This window comes from Astatotilapia calliptera, chromosome 1 (genome assembly GCF_900246225.1).
Source record: "Astatotilapia calliptera chromosome 1, fAstCal1.2, whole genome shotgun sequence".
Lineage (NCBI taxonomy): Eukaryota > Metazoa > Chordata > Actinopteri > Cichliformes > Cichlidae > Astatotilapia > Astatotilapia calliptera.
Window position 1 is genome coordinate 4995023 of NC_039302.1, and position 20005 is coordinate 5015027.

Here is a 20005-nt window from a genome sequence, read left to right on the forward strand (position 1 = left end):
TTTGTGTCAAAGTAGCTGAAGATAAAACACAGAAAAACATGAAGGTTTTCCTGGCCTGGGATTTATAAAAATATTCTGCAGTACATCAAAAACGAAAGAAAACCATTAATCTACATATGAACATTACCCATTAATCAATGAATCGATTATAAAAACCCACCCCTAACTGTAAGGTCAGGAGAGGGGACTGAGACCTGAAGCTTCTGCCTACCATTCTACTTTTAAAAACGCCAGAGTGCTGGGCTGTTGTTTTCATATTTTAACTAGCGAGATTTTCTGACGTATCTTTGGCAGATACCGTGATTTATTTCGACGATAAGAAAGCGCAGTGACAAATCAGGCTTTTATTTTGGAATAGTTTTTGAGAGATTAAATTTTAATGTGTAAAAAAAAAAAGTTCTGACAGTCCTTTAAAAAATGTGATATATGAAGTTGTTGTACTCATTATATATGTTCGACTTTGCACCTTAACATCAGCTGGTCGAGCAGAAAAAATATTCTGATTTGAGACTGAATCTATGGATGGAAGGTCAGTGCGTTTATGTTGAAGGGGTAGCAGTCGGCGGAAGTCGTGCTTCAGGAGGAGGAAGCTGACAGCATGTGGGATGAAGGCTGCGAAGCACACGCCGCACAGCAGCACGGAGGAGTAATGATGAGAGGCTGAGCTCTCCACAGCACAAATTCAGTTCTTACACGACTCGTCAGAAAATAGCTCAGCCATGTCGGGAGTGTTAGCACGGCTGCTCTTCTACCCCACGTTAGCCTACAACGTTGTCATGGAGAAGGTGTCCTCGAGACGGTGGTTTGACCGAGTGGATGAAACTGTGATCCTCGGAGCGCTGCCGTTCAGGTCCATGACCAAACAGGTCCGCCTGTCAAACACTGAAGCTGCTAGCTAGCGCTCGACTACGCTAACGACTCTTTAGACCAGCTGCCGAGCTAGCCCGCGCTAACGAGGCGGCATTGACTTTGTTCTAAACAAATGTTTTGACAAGTTGTTATAGTAGTAGTGGTGTGTGTGTGTGTACAATTTCAAAGAAATGCTGTAAAGACAGTAATATGCGAAGCCACAATTATGAAATAGTAACTCACAGTGAGTAGGTCATTATCTCAATCAGCGAATATTGTGATTTGTGGGTGATTCTCACCATCTTCGATCCAGCTGAAGCAGAAACCGCTGTAACACCGCCTCAGTTATCTAACAAGCTAACATATCAGAAACAGAAACGGTCTCGCAGGTTCAGTAGTTTTTGCCCATAGTTGGTCCTCTTGGATCATCAGACCTCTGACGGTCAACATGATTTATTAGGTTTGTTTTTCTTCAGTAGTCAGACAGAGCACACAGTGCAGTGTGCATCAGTAGAAAAACACTAAGACTAATGTTCATACTATGTTTAGCATTAATTCACACACAGCTGTTGCTATTGTTCTGCTGCTCTGTACCTCCGCCCCTTCCTTCACGATGCCCCATCAGTGCGTCCTGCCTACAGCCACTGTGGCCACTCCAGCACCACCCACAGATGCACATTTGGCCACTTATTTGTGTGTTTGAATACTTTGCACCCAAAAAGCTTTTGAATGGCCTTTTCCCGAGCTAAGGGCTTTCCTTTTATAAAAGTAATTTTGGTCCCAGCAAAGAAGCTTTTGGATAATTGTAGGACTGATTTCTAAAATGTTTTTGATTATTAAATGATAGGCAGACATCCCTTCCTCATTGTGAGGAATACAGCTTATTAATGTAAAGACTCTTACACAAGGAACATGCTACCATACCATACCACCTTTATTTATAAAGCACTTTAACATAAAACCAGAGTTCACAAAGTGCTGTACATGCAAAATGGCCTAAGTAAAGTAAATAAAAAATAAGATAAAATAAATTAAATAACTAAAATAAATTAAAACAAATTGAGTCAACCCCTTTAATCAGTGCCAAAGGCTTCAGCGAATAAATATGTTTTAAGAAAACTTTTAAACTCAGAAAGAGAAGAGGCCTGTCTAACGTGCAAGGGCAGATCATTCCACAACTTTGGGTTGGCTGCGTAAAAATGCCATGAAACACACACTGAACGTTGTGCTTTTGTCACATTACACATACTGGATATTACCTGTTACATGATTAGAATAAGGACCACAGGCATCTTTCTCCTTAGCTCAGGTAAGATGCCTGTTTATGAGTGGCTGATATTATTGAAGTCGATGGCTGTGGTCCCTTTGCTGTGTACATTGTGACACTGACACCACCTTCAGTCTACTCCTTGGCAAACTCTCATGTCATGTGTGTTGTTTGTGTATACTTTTCCCTTCTAGTCAACTTCCCATAAATATTTGCACACTGTGAACTGACAGCTTTTGCAGCAGTGACTGTGGTGGCTTCTGGTGGTTGTTGAATTTTGCCATCTGAGCATCTGGTAAGTCAGCAGTCTTCCTCATGGCTGTGGACTCCAGATGAAATATTCTAATAATTTGACATACCAGATTTATGTTTTTTGTGATCATCAAAATGAAATAAAAAAAAATCTTGGAAAAAAATGAACTTTTACACAATATTGCCATTTTCTGAGATGCACCAGTGTTTGCATAAAGAGCAGAGAAGGAGACTGGAAATATATTTTGTCAAGACCTCATAAAAAATGGAATAAAGGAGAGAAAGAGTATTTAGAGTGCCGCTCTCGTGGCAGTTGCAGTTTTCAACTCTGAGAGCTGATGGCCTGTTTTTGCTTTTGCAGCTGGTGGAAACAGAAAATGTTCGAGGGGTGATCACCATGAACGAAGAGTACGAGACCAAATATTTCTGCAACTCAGCCCAGGTGAGTTCCCTTCGTTTGAGTTCCCATTATTAAGTTAACGTGCAGTGCATGGGGACCCAGCCCTGGAGCAGGGTGCCGCCGGTGCATCGAGCCACCTGGGGGGCTCTTCAACTGGTGGGGGAGATTGTCACATCTTGCAGGAGCTTTCCTCTCCTCAGGAGCTCCCTCTACAGGAGGGGGAGATACAGGAGAGGTGGAGGAAGATCTCAGCCTGGGTGTTTATTGTCTTATGTAGTCTGGAAGATGAGTGGATGGTGGGGTGGGTGCAGTTTTCTCTGTGGTGGGGTTGGGTGGACTGTCCCGGGCTCTGTGGGGCCGGGAGGCGCTGCTGCACTGGGCCCCGGTCTGGATGGGCCTGGGCCCCCTTTCCCTGGCGGCTCGCGGAGTATGGGGGTGCCTACTGGGGTCAGCGGGGGAGCTGGCCCCAAGGAGGGGTCACTTGCCCCTCCCTTCCTTCCCTCCCCATCTCCAGCTGCCTCCCTCTTCCTGCTCCACCACAACCACCCACACATGCAGGACCTTGGAGTAGGGGGGAGTAGGGGTATGTCACCAGGGTGCAGAGGAGGCTACCCCCCCCCCCCCCCCCCCCCCCCCCCCGTCCCCTTCTGGCTGCCTCTGCCTCAATTTTATCCCACAACTTAGACATTCACATTACTCACACTCTCATTACACATACATATAGGATCTTGGGGTACGATACACGGAATCCAAAGTACCATCAGGGTGTACACCCCACCCCTGGCGTCGTTGCCCACCTCTCAATTTTAAATACAGACATTGAGGGCTAGCAGGAGGGACCATGCGCTTACTTGCTGCTCTCTGGCAGGTAGCTCCATGCCCTCCTGGGTTTTAAATGCACCTTAGAACACACATGCATCAACACTACAATGAGCGGGTGGAGGGAGGTTTGGAGTCTTCTCTCACCCCCATTCTCTGCGACCTGCTGGAGCGGGGGGGCTAGGAGGAGGAGTTGGCCGTCCGACTGCGGTCTGGAGTGTGGGGCCTTCCTGCTGCTGCGGAGTCGGGGCGGTCTGCCTCCCCCCACCGCAGGGAAAAGGGTAACACCACCTGGGTCTGGGTGCAGTTCCCCCCTCCAGGGGCAAGGGTACCTAGACCCGGTTCGTAGAGTACGCTTGGGGAGTGTGATCGTGTTGTGATCGTTGGTTGTGTGTGGAGTAAGTGCATATGAGAGCATGAGGGTGGGAATGGATGTTTGTATCTGTGTGTGCCTGTATGTCTGTGTCTATATGTCAGGTTGGGTGTCAGGCGCCACCTCTCTGGGGACATCTCAGGCCCTCCAAGGTTTGGAGGCCTATCTCCCCCTACCACCACTTCCCCTGCCAGTGGCGGACTCCCTCAGACATCGGTGCGTTGGTGGTTCTTTGTGTCTGGGGATGGGCGTCCAGGTACACACCGACTCACTCCTTGGCGGCTGCTTATCGGGGCCTGGAGCCTGGGGCTCGCTCGGGCCACTTCAGAGGTGGGGTGCCCCCGGCCTCTCGGCCTGGGGCTCGGTCACTCAGGCACAGCTGGCTGCCGGCGGAGCTCACGGGCACATCACTGCAACCCCCCCTGGCTTCTGCTCCGCGGCTGCTGAGTGAGCCCTCATCTGGGACTCTCCTCAGCTCTTTCTGGGACAGCGGCGCGGCTGCCCCTCTGTTGGTCTTCCTTGGTCTCTTGTGTTCTGGGGGCCTCTGGATGTCTGGAGTTTTGATCTCCTCCATACCTGCTTCATGCCCTGGAGGACGGGGCTGTGGCCCCCCCACACCCTCTAGCAGATTATTACATGAAGGAACCTTTTAAAAAACAAAAAACAAGCGCGTCCATGCTCACAGGTGTACACACGGGTGATCACACCCACAAACTACACCCTTTTTGGCTCCTACCTCAAAGCACACTTTTCTGTTGATCTTATGTGCTGCAAAATAATGTTTAATATTTAGTATTTACTGTCATATTCCCATATATCATTGTGATGTTGTTTATTCTATTACTCTTGTTCTCTTCTGCTTGTTTTCTTTTTTCTTTCTCAGCAGGTGACCCAGGTGATTGATATATGCATTTTTTTTTCTCTGCCCGTTCTGTTAGTTTTTGTCTTTTGCCCTTCTCCCCCGTCCCTCTTCTCAGCTGTTTCTCTTTCCCTCTTTCTTTCTCCCCTTCTTTCCCCCAGTTAATTCTGTCCCGTATTCAGTAAGTGAAAATAAAATAAACAATAAAAGGTGAATCAAATGGACCATTACGGCAAGGCTGGGATGGTCAATTCGGTAAAGTAAATCCGTTGGGCATCTTTCTTCGCCTTTAGACAACAATTCTGATGGCAAAAGAGCCAAACGGGACAGGCCAAAAAAAAAAAAAGTTAACGTGCAGTTTAATCGCCCTGCTCATATTTGAAATGACCCTGTGCTGTCATGCATATGCAAGATGAGTTAAATACTGATGTGTGATAGAAGTTCAAACCCTAACAGTGCCAAAGAGCCGCCCCTCATACACTGTGTCATTTATTGTTGCGGTGCTGGTGCAGGAGTGGCAGGCTGCTGGTGTGGAGCAGCTCAGGCTTAGCACTGTGGACCTGACTGGTGTCCCCAGCATGGAGAACCTCCACAGAGGCGTGGAGTTTGCACTGCAGCATAAAGAGCAGGGAACCAGTGTGTACGTGCACTGCAAGGCTGGACGTTCCCGGAGCGCCACATTAGCTGCCGCCTACCTCATACGGGTCAGTATGATGCATTCAGACTGCCACCTGCTGTTTGAACTGCAGACAGCACAAAAACCGAGTGGAGAGAAGAACATCCCACTTTTCATGGTAACGCAAGATAAAGCATAAAGAGCGGATAAAAAATAAAGAAATAAATAATAAATAGAATAATAAATTTACATTTGTTATGTTGGATAATTTTGAACAAATAAGAATAAGGTGGCAACAAATCCGTTTTTTACAGGAAGCAAATAATTATACTGCTATAAAATCTGAGCAGCGCATAAGCACTTTTAAGCACTTTTAAGTACTTTTAAGCACTTTTAAGTACTTTTAAGTACTTTTAAGTATTTTTAAGTACTGTGTAATTTCCTGGTAATTTAGCAGCAAAACAAACAATATTTCCCTGTATTTACGTCCTAAGTACGTGTTACTTTTTGTGGAGCAGGCAATATTACAGAGTGGCCTAAACGTGCCTATCCTGCATGTATTTTAGAGGAAAGGAGACACAATTTATACTGTAGGTAATTTTGAGTATTGCATAACTTATTTTAAGTCAGGGTCTCATATTTGCAGCCTGGGGGCCACTTGAAGAAATGTCATGCAGTTTGTCTTTGAAGTTCTTTAAAAAGCTGAGAATGACTGAATATGAAGGCAGCATGAGCAGAGAGCACAAACATGCTGAGGGATCAGCTGTTAGCTCAGTGACAGAGTCACACTCATGTCTGCAGTTTATTTTGTTAAACATGAACACAATGACAGCAGCAGTGCTGCCACGTGTGTGCACAGAGAGGACCAGTGTGTTTGTTTGGTGGTTCGATGAAAGGATTCAGTTTGTTACAATCTGCGTTCATGTTTGCAGTTTTGTCTCGTTATACAATATTTGAAATTTAAAAAGCAAAACAAAACATTTTCAGAAATATTTGTGGGTGTTTTCTTGTTTGTTTCGTTTTTTATTACTACTTGAACACAAAGTGGTCTTCCAATGAGATGACATCGTTTCAGTTTCAGAGCCTGTTTTAAGTGGTGTGTAATTAGCTGGTAATTTTGCAGAAAAACAATATTTTTGATGCAGTTTTTGTGTTGACGGCTGTAAATGTTGAGTGACTTAACCTTCCCTTTTTACATCCTTATTTTGTTACACTGTGTACATGATGGATTTTCTGTTATTCAGTTGTTCTTTTTAACTTACAGTGTATTTAAAATTACTTACACTGTAAGCTGTGTCTCCTTTCCTGTAAAATACCCAGAAACTGGCCGAGGTTAATCCGCTTCATAATATGGCCCTCTCCCTGAACAGTACAGCATACTGCTAAATTACAATGTAATATATTTCTTTGTTTCCTGAAAAAACCCTGACTTTTTACCCTCTTATTCCAGCGTACTTACCTTTAAAGTATTTGTATGTAAATATAATCTCATGGTCATTTCAGATAAAACACATGCCACATTTAACTCCGTTTTTGACCCGTTTACCTCCACATGCACTGAACCACAGAGTGTTTAAGTCAATATTCCAGAGTGGTGACTGTATGAAACATGCTCATGGCTGATGAGTCGCTCAGGCATCAAGCGACAGGTTTGCTGTGTTGACCGTTTGCTTTCCTGCTGACAGTTACACTGCTGGACTCCAGACGAGGCCTGTCAGAAGCTGGCATCTGTTCGACCGCACATCCTAGTACGCTCCGCTCAGCTGGAGATGCTGAGGAAGTACTACCAGCAGATATGTGCACAGTCCAGCTGAGAAAGTGGGGCAGTGTGTCGGACCTCATCGTGTTCCCACTGGAGGTGGGAGACGGCGACTCAGAGCCTTGATCAAAACAACTGTAACAGGAAATGCAACTGTTGCCTTTTCAGCAAGTGCTCTTTGGCATGTGTACAGCTGCAGAACAGAACATGTTGTTTATCTGTTTTTGTTACTCTTTAATATAATTTTGTTGAAAGAAAATTTTCTTTTTATAATTTGATTTCCAGCCACGTTATTCTGTTTTAACTAACAAACTAAGACAAATCACTGCAATGCTCTCCACATTTGTTTTTAAAAAAAGAAAACACTCCCCTCAGAGCCGGCTGACGTCAGCTGGAGTTTAGTCAACAGGATGAGAACACTGTAGTAAATAATTCAGTAATGAAGGTGTTTCTGTGTAGACTGGAAAATATTTGCTTTATATTTTTCTGCAGTGCCTCATAATGTAAAAAAATGACCATAAATAAATGTTTATGACAAAAAGAGTAATGGTGCTTCTTTATTTTCAGTAGTTTGTTCATATTGGCAAGCACATATTTAAATAAAGTTAGGATGTTCCAATGTGACAGTTATCAAGAAGGTTTAATATGAGGATGGAGTCCCCGAAGCAAACACACATGAAAAATGTTCAAGTGATAATACTGTTAGATTCTATTTCATGCAAACAAATAGAAAAATTAAATTGAAGTAAAACAAAATAAAACCTAAATCTAACTAGCGTGGACAAACATTCGGTCAACTTTTACATCCTAGTAGGGTAGCTGTTTATTGGAAGTTCATTTAACTTTAACATTTAACATTAGTTTCCACTGACACGCTGTTGGCTAACAGCACTGACTATTTTGTGCTGGATGATCTTCCTGACACAACCCTCCCCTTTAATCCAGACTTGAGAGGCCACTCGGCGTAGTCTGACTTGTCGACTGCCAGTGCTGCATCGTATCATGACACATTGTTATATAAATCATGGTATTTTAAGCATTTGCATGGTTTGGGGCTAAAAAATTACACGCGAGTGCCAAACTCAATTAATTAAATACATCTGTAAATAACTAAATGTAGCATGGATTAATTAAAAATTGAAATAATTTATTCAGTAATTACAGTTTTAAATATTTAATTATTTACAATTTTATTTAAAAATATTGAATTAGTAATTATTTAATGAAATCATTTGGCACTCTTAAAATGTGATGTTTGAATATTTCCGTTTCAGTGCATTTTCCAGGGCATTTTTCAGGGCACGCTTTCAGGAGCAAAGTGAAGGAGGAGATGAAAGCAGCACAGCGGGAGGTGAAAGGCTGCCTGAGGGAAGCAAAGGACACCTACAGGAGGAAGGTGGAGCAGAAGTTGGAGAGGAACAATATGAGGGAGGTCTGAAATGGTGTGAAAACCATCACAGGCCACAACACCAAGAAAAGCACAGTGGGGGGGACTGTGGAGAAGGCAAACGAACTCAACAACTCCTTCAACAGGTTTGACCAGCCCACAACCCCCCCACCCTCACCCTCACCTTCACTACAGAGTCCTCTCCCCACTCTCCTGCCTCCCTCGCTTCCCCCCCTTCCTGACACCATGACACCCCCCTCCTCCAATCCCTCTCTCAGCAGCAAGACATCTCCCCCCCTCCCCTCCTCCCAAACATCTCCCAGTGTCACAGTGGATCAGGTCAGGAGGCAACTGAGGAAGCTTCTCCCCAGAAAGGCAGCAGGCCCAGACAAGGTGTGTCCTAGGATGCTTAAGGCGTGTGCTGCTGAACTTGGGGAGCCGCTACAACGAGTCTTCAACCTCAGTCTGCGACTGGGGAGAGTGCCCGCCCTATGGAAGACATCCTGCATCGTCCCGGTCCCTAAAAGGAACCGGCCCAATGAGCTGAATGACTTCCGACCGGTGGCACTGACGTCACATCTTATGAAGACTCTAGAGCGGCTCTTCCTCAACCTCCTCCGACCACAGGTACAACATGCCCAGGACCCACTACAGTTTGCATACAAGGCGGGTGTCGGAGTGGAGGATGCCATCCTGTACCTCCTACACAGAGCCCACTCACACCTGGATGGGGGAAAAGGCACAGTCAGGATACTGTTTCTTGACTTTTCCAGTGCCTTTAATACCATCCGGCCCTGTATGCTTCAGGAAAAACTGAACAGGATGGAGGTGGACCCCTGCCTGGTGGCTTGGATCTCCGACTACCTCACCGACAGACCACAGTACGTCAGGCTGAAGGACATCACGTCTGACACAGTGGTGAGCAGCACAGGAGCACCACAGGGAACTGTGCTGTCCCCTCTTCTCTTCACCCTGTACACCTCTGACTTCTGCTACAACTCTGAATTATGCCATATTCAGAAGTTTGCAGATGACACGGCCATCATGGGGTGTATCTGGGATGATCAGGAAGAGGAGTACAGAAGTCTGGTGAGGAACTTTGTCGCATGGAGTCACACAAACCACCTGCAACTCAACACCTCAAAGACCAAGGAACTGGTTGTGGACTTCGGGAGGTCTAGAGCAGGTCCACTGCCAGTTCAGATAGAGGGGGAGGAGGTGGAGGTGGTCAACAAGTACAAGTACCTCGGGCTGTGGGTGGACAATAAACTGGACTGGTCATGCAACACAGAGCACCTGTATAAAAAAGCCCAAAGCCGACTGTACTTCCTCAGGAGGCTGAGGTCTTTTAACATCTGCAGGAAGCTCCTGAGGATGTTTTACCAGTCAGTGGTTGCTGGAGTACTTTTCTATGCTGTGGTGTGCTGGGGGAGCAGCACAGCAAAGAAGGACTCATCCAGGCTGGAGAAACTGATCAGGAGGGCTAGCTCTGTGGTCGGCATGAAGCTGGACACTCTGGTGACAGTGGCAGAGAAAAGGACATTAAAGAAACTGATGGACATTATGGACAATGCTGGGCATCCTCTGCACACGGCCATAAACAATCAGAAGAGTCTGTTCAGTGACAGGTTGCTTCTCCCCAAGACAAGAACTAACAGACTTAAAAACTCCCACACGCCATCAAACTGTTTAACTCCTCTCTGGAGGGGAGAGGGAGGGGAAACAGGAAACAGGAGGACAAAGGAGGGGGGAACAACTAAGCTGTAGTGCCTCTTCACCTCACTGTACAATACCTTGTGCAATACTTTTTGTAAATAGTGAACAGTGCAATAGACTCAATACTTGAAATGTGCAATTCACTTGTATTTTTATTTTTTATTCCTATTTATCCTATTTATCCCCTTTGTATATTTTATTTATATTTGTCTCTGTATTTATATATGTGTGTGTGTGTGTGTATATATATATATATATATATATATATATATATATAACAATTCTGTAACTGTAACGTCGGTCGTTGCTGTGCTTTTTTTGGAAGTCGAATTTCCCAGAGGAACCCACCCGAGGGATTAATAAAGTTCTATCTTATCTTATCTTACATTGAGTGACATTTGTCTTCCCGTCCACGAGGGGGCGACTGGCCGCTGATAGTCAGCTCTCGGCCCGAAGAGGAAACTTGAGAGAGCCAACATGGCGGCGTCGTTGGTACGGTTTGTCCGCGGAGGTCTTGGAAGGAGTTTTAACAGTACGTTAACTAGAAATCCATATACAGGCTGTAGACTGCAGTGATTCGTTTTAGCCTGCGTCCGTTTGCGTGCTACCAATACAGTGTCGTCTTCAGCTGTCAAATGCTCCGTGTTTGACCTTCGAGCTAGCTAATGCTACCTTTAGCCAGCTCTTGTGTAGCAGTGCGGATTCACTCGTCAGTACCTCTGTGATTGATCCTTTCTGTCTGTCCCTCCTCAGTTGCGAGGACTTCGTGTCTCCTGCAGCAGCAGACCAGACTGCAGGGCTCCAGCACCGAGACCAGACGTGAGTACACACTAACTCATCGTGCAGGGTAGTGCCGCTGAACCACCGAGCTGTTTGACATTAGGACTAATAGCTGTCACTAATAGCTGAGAACCCCAGAGTTAGAATTGTTTTAACTCAACTAGTTAACAGGACGTTACTGTGGGAGTATGGAGCAGCAAATCATTGTTTGTACCTACGGACATGGTTGCATTGACGGGTTGTTTTTGTCCCCGGTACTAACATTACACAGCAACAACTAAAAACATCAGACTTTTTTTTTAAACACTGACAGGTGCTTTAAAAATATCCAGAGGGTCCACATATATGTAACAGCACATGGAGTGGGGTCCACAGTGAAAGCTGCTGTGTTTGTGACTGTTGTGATGTTATTTTGTCTGCTGACAGACACACAAAGCTCGACCTATCAGATAAAGCACTACATACATCAAATGAAAATTTAGTGTTTTCCAAATTCAAATTCAAAATTCAAATTTTTATTTGTCACGTACACAGTCATACACAGTACGATATGTAGTGAAATGCTTGGACAACTGCTCGTGACCTAAAGAAAACAAAAAAGGAAAAGGCTATGAATAAGATAGGAAATAAATATGAAAAATTAAAAAGGGTAAATTTAACTAGGAAGGAATAAAATATAAATTAAGGTTAAAAATGAAATAACTGTACAACACAAATTAGAATGAAGGGTAAATTTAACTGGGAAGAATAAGATAAAATATATAAATTAAAGTTGAAAATAAAATAACTGTACAACAAAATACACAATATAGAACTATATAAGAATGTATGAAGAAATCTAAATATAAATAAATATATACACAATAACAGCAGCTGTACAAGTATTAACCGGAAATGAAGAATATAGTGACCAGTGTTGTGCAAAACCAAAGTCCAGAAAGTCCAGTGTGTGTGTAAGAACCATATGTGTGGGTCAGGACTGTGTGGTGGTGTGATTGAGAGACCGTATCGCCTGCGGGAAGAAGCTCCTCCTCAGTCTCTCTGTGTTGGTCTTCAGGGAGCGGAATCGCTTTCCTGACCTCAGCAGAGAGAACAGTCTGTTGTTGGGATGGCTGAGGTCCTTCACGATCTTCCTGGCCTTGGTCCAGCACCGCCTGCTGTAGATTGAGTGCAGGTCAGGGAGCTCGGAGCGGATGGTGCGCTCAGCTGACCGCACAACCCTCTCTAGAGCTAGTCTGTCCTGCATGGTGCTGTTCCCGAACCAGGTTAAGATGTTTCCCGCCAGGATGCTCTCTATGGTGCACGAGTAAAAGTTCCTGAGCACCTTGGAGGGCAGTTGGAAGTCTCTCAAGCGTCTGAGGTGGTAGAGACGCTGTCGGGCCTTTTTCACCACAGTGTTGATGTGACAGGACCATGACAGGTCCTGCGTGATGTGAACTCCGAGGTATTTGAAGCTGTCCACTCTCTCCACTGGGCACTCGTCTTCCCAACAGTAAAAGACTTTCGTGACTTTGTGCGCGTGTCAGATGAATGAGGAAAAAAAACTCTCTGGTGCACAAAGTTGGCAACAAAGAGGCGACACCGCATGTATGTAGCACAGCTGCTGGCTTAGTGTGCCGCTTCTTGAAGTCTGATCTTTGGGCTGAAACATCTGTGTTGAATCGTCCTTAGGGAGGGGAGTCCCAGTAATGACTCACGATGTTTCCTTTATCTTTACAATTTGCTAATGATATATATATATATATATATATATATATTAGTGCCAAGCCGCACGTGTGTTTGTTTGGGAAGCAGCCAGCGCATAATGGAGGAAATGAGTGTGCCGACTAGAAAAATCAACCGAGCGTGTCCGAAGAGAAAACAGATGATGGTTCTAATGCCGGAGAGATTGTCGAACGGAAGAGCCATAGAAGTTCCGTAGTGTGAAGGTATTTCGGCTATTTCAAGTCTGACAAAAAAATAGAGTAGCGTGCACTGTAAATTGTGCCGAAAGCAAGTCTGGAAATACAATAAACTGGTGCATGCGTCACACTGTGCGTCACGTTATTGTTCCGGTGAAATGAATTTCTACAATACTGTTACTGTTAATTCTACTCTCTGCAGTGTTTAAATGCTTACATATACACACAGTTACTGTCCCTCCACACATACGACTCGGTTCTGCTTCTATGCCCCAGCTTTGTTTACTTTTTCCCACCGAGGCTTCTGATTGGCCAACATTTCTGCACGGTTAGGAATCTAGCGCCACCTGCTGCTTTGGCATGTTCATAGCAGCGTTTTCCTTCATTTCTGCCTTTACGTGTGGACGGGATTATTTTTTAAAACGAAAACGGAAAATCTCCGTTTTCAAAAATACCCGTGTACGTGTGGACGTAGCCTCAGTCTCTGACTGGAAGCGCTAATTCGTCATTCGGCTTTTGTCAGACTAAAGTAACTGTTAAAACTGTTTGAAAAGCTCAGCTATACAACAAGGAGAGATTGAGAATTTCCTTTTAGTTCTCAGTTTATTTGATATTGACAAAAGTTAGTCAGTTTTGTCTGTTCTTCTGTAAAACAAACTAAGATTTATTTTTAGAATTAATATTTTGTTTCTAAGTGGAATTGACAATTTAGTCTGTTTCATTTGTTCTATTTTGAAACTTAAACGCTTTAGCGGCTGTCTTTTGTGTAGTTTGCAATATTTGCCTTTATTTATCTGAAAAAGTCTCATGTTCCTTAAGTACATCTACCCTGTTGAACTTATTATGGGAAATAAATATTTAAAAACAAGCTGCTGATTATTTCACATTTTACTTGTGAGCAACGGCACATTTAAATCTTACAAATATAGTTATTTGGCTTATATCGTGATAGATATCGTTATCGCCTGAAATGAAAAAAACATATCGTGATATGAAAAAATCTCATATCGCCCAGCTCTACGTGTACGACATAAAATTGTTTCGAGGTCAGTAAACACAACCAGAATTCATACATAAAGCACACGGGACTATAAGGGGCAGTGTCGATTTTCAGAAAAATCAAAGCATTGATTTTAAGTGTGCCGTATTTTCCAAAAAACACGGTAATAACGACGTCCCGCTAGCATGTGCTACCAAAAATAGTGCTTTGTTGTGTATCTAACGTACGAAAGCCAAACCAGTTCCACACCACTGAAGTTGCAGCATTTTTACAAACCAGTTCTCGGTTCATCCGTTTCATTCAACGATCCACTTTCGCTCTTCTCATTCTCCGTCGCCGCTGTGCTTTTTCCGCCATGTGCATATGTAAACAAAGACACTGCGCGTGCGCGTTTTACCCATATTCTACCGCAATATTTCATTTTCTTATTGTTGCCCAACATTATACCAGTATTACTGTGAACGGTATGATAAGGCCCAGCCGTACCGTCATTGACCCTGACGTTATTAGCACTGATTCCCAAACTGTCCCTCACAGTGACTTTATTATTTCAACACTGGTATCGGATCAGCGATTGGTGTTGGCAGAACCTTAAACCCAGGTCTTGTAATCAGATTGGAACCGGGAAAAATCTGAATCAGTGTTTCCTTAATGCTCAGGAGAGTCTTCAGCACATCAGCAAGACAATCGGTTGTATTAGAAAAACAAAAGCATTTTTTCATCTGTTAGGGCTGTGCGATATGACCAAAATCTCATATTCCAATATGAGACATCTATCGTCCCAATAAAGATATAAATCACAAAAATTTAACATTTTCTGAAAATTCTGTGAATCTCGGGCAGCTTGACTTGCGTGAAGTGTTTCCAGCTGCACGTCGTGTACCTGGAGTCTTATGTCTAAAAATGAAACTATACATTTTTAGACATAAGTTGTAACTGTACATTTAACAGCTATTAGTCCTAATGTTTATTTTCACTTGCTAGATACGGGACAGACTTGAATGAGGAAAAGAAAAGGGAGAAAGGAAGAAGGGGAATAAACAGCAGAGAAGAGGGACGGGGATGAAGGGCAAAAAAAACAACTAAATAAGCAGAAAAAAAATACATATATCAATCACCTGTTGAGAAAGAAAAAAGAAAACGAGCAGAAGAAAACGAGAGCAACATAATAAACAACATCACGATGATATATGGGAATATAACAGTAAATACTAAATATTAAACATTATTGTGCAGCATATAAGATCAACAGAACACAGTGTGCTTTGAGGTAGGAGCCAAAAAGGGTGTAGTTTGTGGGTGTGATCACCCGTGTGTACACCTGTGAGCATGGACGCGCTTGTTTTTTGTTTTTTAAAAGGTTCCTTCATGTAATAATCTGCTAGAAGGTGTGGGGGGGCCACAGCCCCGTCCTCCAGGGCATGAAGCAGGTATGGAGGAGATCAAAACTCCAGACATCCAGAGGCCCCCAGAACACAAGAGACCAAGGAAGACCAACAGAGGGGCAGCCGCGCCGCTGTCCCAGAAAGAGCTGAGGAGAGTCCCAGATGAGGGCTCACTCAGCAGCCGCGGAGCAGAAGCCAGGGGGGGTTGCAGTGACGTGCCTGTGAGCTCCGCCGGCAGCCAGCCTGTTCAAACGTTTGAGTCTAAGGTTTATTTTTTAGCACCTGACGGCTCTTTTTTGCATCCTCTTTCATGTGATTCAGTTTATTTTGAAAAGTCTCAATAGGACCTTGAGCTTTATTGTGAAAGGTTTATGTGGAAAATAAACAAGCGGACATGCAATGGTTTTACCGTCGTTGTTGCTAACAACAAAGCATAAAAACAGGCGCTTGTCCGTCCGTAGTGTGGTTATATTAAATATAAAAGAAAGAGAGAACTTTAAGAAATGAATATAGTCACTACAGTGGCCATCAAAACGATACAAACGATATCGTAAAATTCAATTCAATTTTATTTATATAGTGCCAAATCACAACAAAAGTCGCCTCAAGGCGCTTCATAAATGAAACGATAGATGTTTTTATATCGTCATCCGATGTCTATCGTTATATCAAACGGCCCCAGCGCCTGTGACTCTGGTCAAATGTTACACAGCCTGAAGCGTCTGTCGTGGTGAATTTACGGTGTCGTCTCCTCTGCTCTTTGCAGCCACCGTCAGGCCCAAGGATGCTGTCGCTCACAACCAGCTGGCAGCGTTTGGGGAGTATGTGGCAGAGATGATGCCCAAATATATTCAGCAGGTCCAGGTCAGTTCATATTCACATCACAGTGGGAGCACGTACACTCTTCTGTTGCAAATCCTGCTGCTGACCGAGACAGCACATTGATGGTTTTTCACAGTTATTGTGAAAAGCCATCAATGTGTTGGTGCCGTTACTAATCAAGACCTGAGTAAATATTTTAAAACTGTAATTAGACTTATTATGTTTGGATTTAGGCAGCACGGTGGCACGGTGGTTAGCACTGTTGCCTCACAGCAAGAAGGTCCTGAGTTCAATTCCACCATCAGGCCAGGGTCTTTCTGTGTGGAGTTTGCATGTTCTGCCCGTGTTTGCGTGGGTTCACTCCGGGTACTCCGGCTTCCTCCCACTGTCCAAAGATATGCAACTTGTGGGGATAGGTTAATTGGATAATCCAAATTGCCACTAGGTTTGAATGTGTGAGGGAATGTGAGTGCGAATGGTTGTCTGTCCCTGCGTGTTGGCCCTGCGACAAACTGGCGACCTGTCCAGGGTGTACCCCGCCTCCAGCCCCATGACAGCTGGGATAGGCTCCAGCACCCCCCGCGACCCTGAAAAGGATAAGCGGAAGCGAATGGATGGATGGATGGATGGATGTTTGGATTTACTCTGATTTGAAAAAGGAAGAGAATGGATGAATGCATGTTTAGATTCAGAAACCTGCAGCAGGGCCTAAAAGACTGTGTTCATGTGTGTAGGTGACCTGCTACAATGAGCTGGAGGTGATGATCCATCCTGATGGAGTCATCCCTGTGCTGACCTTCCTGAGGGACCACACCAATGCTCAGTTCAGGAACATGACTGACTTGACAGCTGTCGACATCCCGACACGACAGAACCGTTTTGAGGTACAGAGATAAACTGGAACTGACTGAACCGTGAGCTGCCTGAGGTTATTGCTAAGAGAGGCAAGGATTTAAGCATCCTATCTGCAGGTGCATGCCTGTGTAGCCATGGTTACAAGAAAGTAGAACTCTCAGTGCAGGTGAACAACAACATATAACATGTTACACTATGTCATTATTTGTTTAACAAAAATGTATCCAAAATTTGGTGCGTGAAAGACCAAGTCTACAATTAATGCTTTGATAGGAATTATGAGGGAAAGTAGAGCCTGGTGCTGGTAATCAATGCATTTGATTAACCCTTTAAAGCCGGTCAGCGCGGGCACGCTCCGTTTTGCATAACTATTTTTAAATCCCCGTAGAACTGGAACCACGTAAGCTAGCGCAATAATGATTTTTGCATATGAAACCAGAGGAGTTGTACTTACATCTCATGCCATCAGCTTGTCCTCGGTCACGGTTTCCTTCCACATATAGCTTTGCAAAAATTGCATAAAAAGCACTTGCAGGAACAAAAACATAATATCCCAGAAACACGCTTTGCCGATCCGATCAGCTGTTCATAACACTTCCTACATTGAAATAGACGTCAGCGCGAACTATCGCATGTCCGCCATTACCTGCCCGTAACCGGAAGTGATGTCATTTTTACGGAAAATTTAGTTTTTTACTTGTAGGCCTTATAAGCCTATACTGGTGTTTTTAAAAGTCTTGTTTGACTTTAAGCTTTTCTGAATAGTTTCTGTGATGCTTAGAACTCAAATTGCACTGCTGGAAATAGTTTATTTTGATGCACATGCTGTTTTCTTTGCAAATGTGCATTGTAGGATTGTTTTTCGTTTTTTCTGCAGTTTATAAAAATTGGTGTATCTGAAAAATAAAACTATGAAGACACTCAAAATAAATTTTCAGTTGTTGGAAACTATTTTTTGCAACTTTTTTTGTATTTAAAGTTTTGAGGGATAAACTTCTTAAAGTAGAAATATATGTAAAAAAAACAAACGATTTTCTATTTTTTTTTTTTTTTGTAATTTATTGCAATTTTTTTTTAAAATAAACTATTATGTAGTTACTATGGACTTAATGCATACATATTATTACAATCTGGGCTATAACAGTTGTATTGATGTATAGCAACTTGAAATGCTCCCAAAAATGGCTCCACAGCATGTAAAAATATAAAGTAAGCTCTGGCGGATTTGGTGCTATGGTAGGTTTTAAAGGGTTAATTGATCATCAGCACGGCCAGCCAAGGAGGAAAGATAAGCACTGATAAAGAAGCAATTATTTATGCTCATCAGTCCATTATTCTACAATGAGAAAGAAAGAAGAATTATAAAAAAGTGGAAAGCATTCAAGACAGACAAATGTACCTCAAGGTCAGAACAGGCAACGCTCCGGGAATCTGGAATAAACCCAAACACTGCATCTCAAAGTGTGCAGGGCTCAGTTAGCACGTTCAATGATAAACCTGATGACAGCCTGGAGATTTCTGCAATGTTGCGGCTCATTTATCAACCGAGCGTCTGCACCAATCTGTGCTTCAAGACGTTTCACAGCAGCATCTGTGATTTATCAACATTTGTTCCTGAATTACTTTGTACTTCTTTAACAAATGGAGTAGTCCCTCTGACTGTGCATCATAGAGCCTGTCTGCATTAGGACATTTTACCATAAACCTTTAAAAATACTTCTGCCACCACGTTCAATAATAATTGTATTTATTATTGTGTTTTGGTCATTTTGTACAGTTTTCCAAAGCACCAAAAACCACACATAATATATAATAAATATGTATAGTATAATATAATATAATATAATATAGTATAATATAATATAATAAAAATTTTCAGTTTAATATTAAATGCTCAGGCTCTAACCTTCATCCAGCGAACCATTTTCTTCCACTTATCTGGAGCTGGGTCACAGGGGCGGCACCACGAAGGCCAAGGCCTGTTTGGACCTTGAGTCATTTAGGGGCATTGCTCTGCATACTGAGGGGGGTTCAAATATAAGTCAAATATGAGGCCATCTGTCTGAGAGCTAAAGCCTGGTGACATTAGGTCATGTAACAGGATCACAGCAAACCAACCGATCTGTAACAGAAGAGCTGAAAAGAATCATGTCCAGACTCAGTCCAAGAGAAGGGCTGTGGTGGGACATTCGGTAGTCTAATTTATGCATTGATTGTGTACTATAGTACTCTGACTCACTGTGTGTGCTGGTCTACAGATTGTGTACAACCTGCTCTCACTGCGTTACAACTCCCGTATCCGCGTCAAGACCTACACCGATGAGTTAACACCGGTTGACTCCGCTGTCCCCGTCCACATGGCCGCTAACTGGTACGAGAGGGAGGTGAGTTGCCCGCTGCACTTGTGAAACTCAGCAGTGGTTTATACTAACATTACAGACAAACTGAGAGCAAAGCTGTATTACCACAGGTGTGGGACATGTTTGGAGTTTTCTTTGCCAACCATCCCGACCTGAGGCGGATCCTGACAGACTATGGCTTCGAGGGTCACCCCTTCAGGAAGGACTTCCCTCTGTCGGGATATGTGGAGGTGAGTTTACTTTGAGTCCACTTTATTCAACTCCAGCAATGTGAGAGACGGGAAGGAATCTGACCCGGAGCATGCCTCCCTCTGCAGGTTCGTTATGACGATGAGTTGAAACGTGTGGTGGCGGAGCCTGTGGAGCTGGCGCAGGAGTTTAGGAAGTTTGATTTAAACACGCCCTGGGAGGTGTTCCCCGCCTACCGAGATCCCAAAGAGGATGCACCCAAGCTGGAGGCTGGTGAAAAGGCCCCTGAGAAGAAGTGACGTCCTCTTGTTTAGCCTCCACATCTTCATCACCATGTTTTGTTTTTGTGTTATTCTGGGAGTCCAACCCCCCAGCAATCCTGATATTTATGTAAATAAAGATACTAGTAAAACATC

General features: G+C 43.7%; 2 protein-coding genes across 2 annotated transcripts; both read left to right on the top strand.

The window, feature by feature from the left end:
- Positions 1-546: 546 nt before the first annotated feature.
- Positions 547-7679, top strand: ptpmt1 (protein tyrosine phosphatase mitochondrial 1). Its single transcript, XM_026151182.1, has 4 exons — positions 547-866; positions 2730-2810; positions 5332-5523; positions 7121-7679. The coding sequence occupies exons 1-4, from the start codon at positions 720-722 to the stop codon at positions 7247-7249; spliced, it is 549 nt and encodes a 182-aa protein (XP_026006967.1). The 5' UTR covers positions 547-719; the 3' UTR covers positions 7250-7679.
- A 3044-nt stretch (positions 7680-10723) lies between these two features.
- On the top strand, positions 10724-20005 carry ndufs3 (NADH:ubiquinone oxidoreductase core subunit S3). The gene is made up of 7 exons (XM_026151565.1): positions 10724-10829; positions 11051-11116; positions 16130-16227; positions 16920-17069; positions 19299-19424; positions 19511-19630; positions 19718-20005. Exons 1-7 carry the CDS (start codon positions 10775-10777, stop codon positions 19886-19888), a joined length of 786 nt encoding a protein of 261 aa, XP_026007350.1. The 5' UTR covers positions 10724-10774; the 3' UTR covers positions 19889-20005.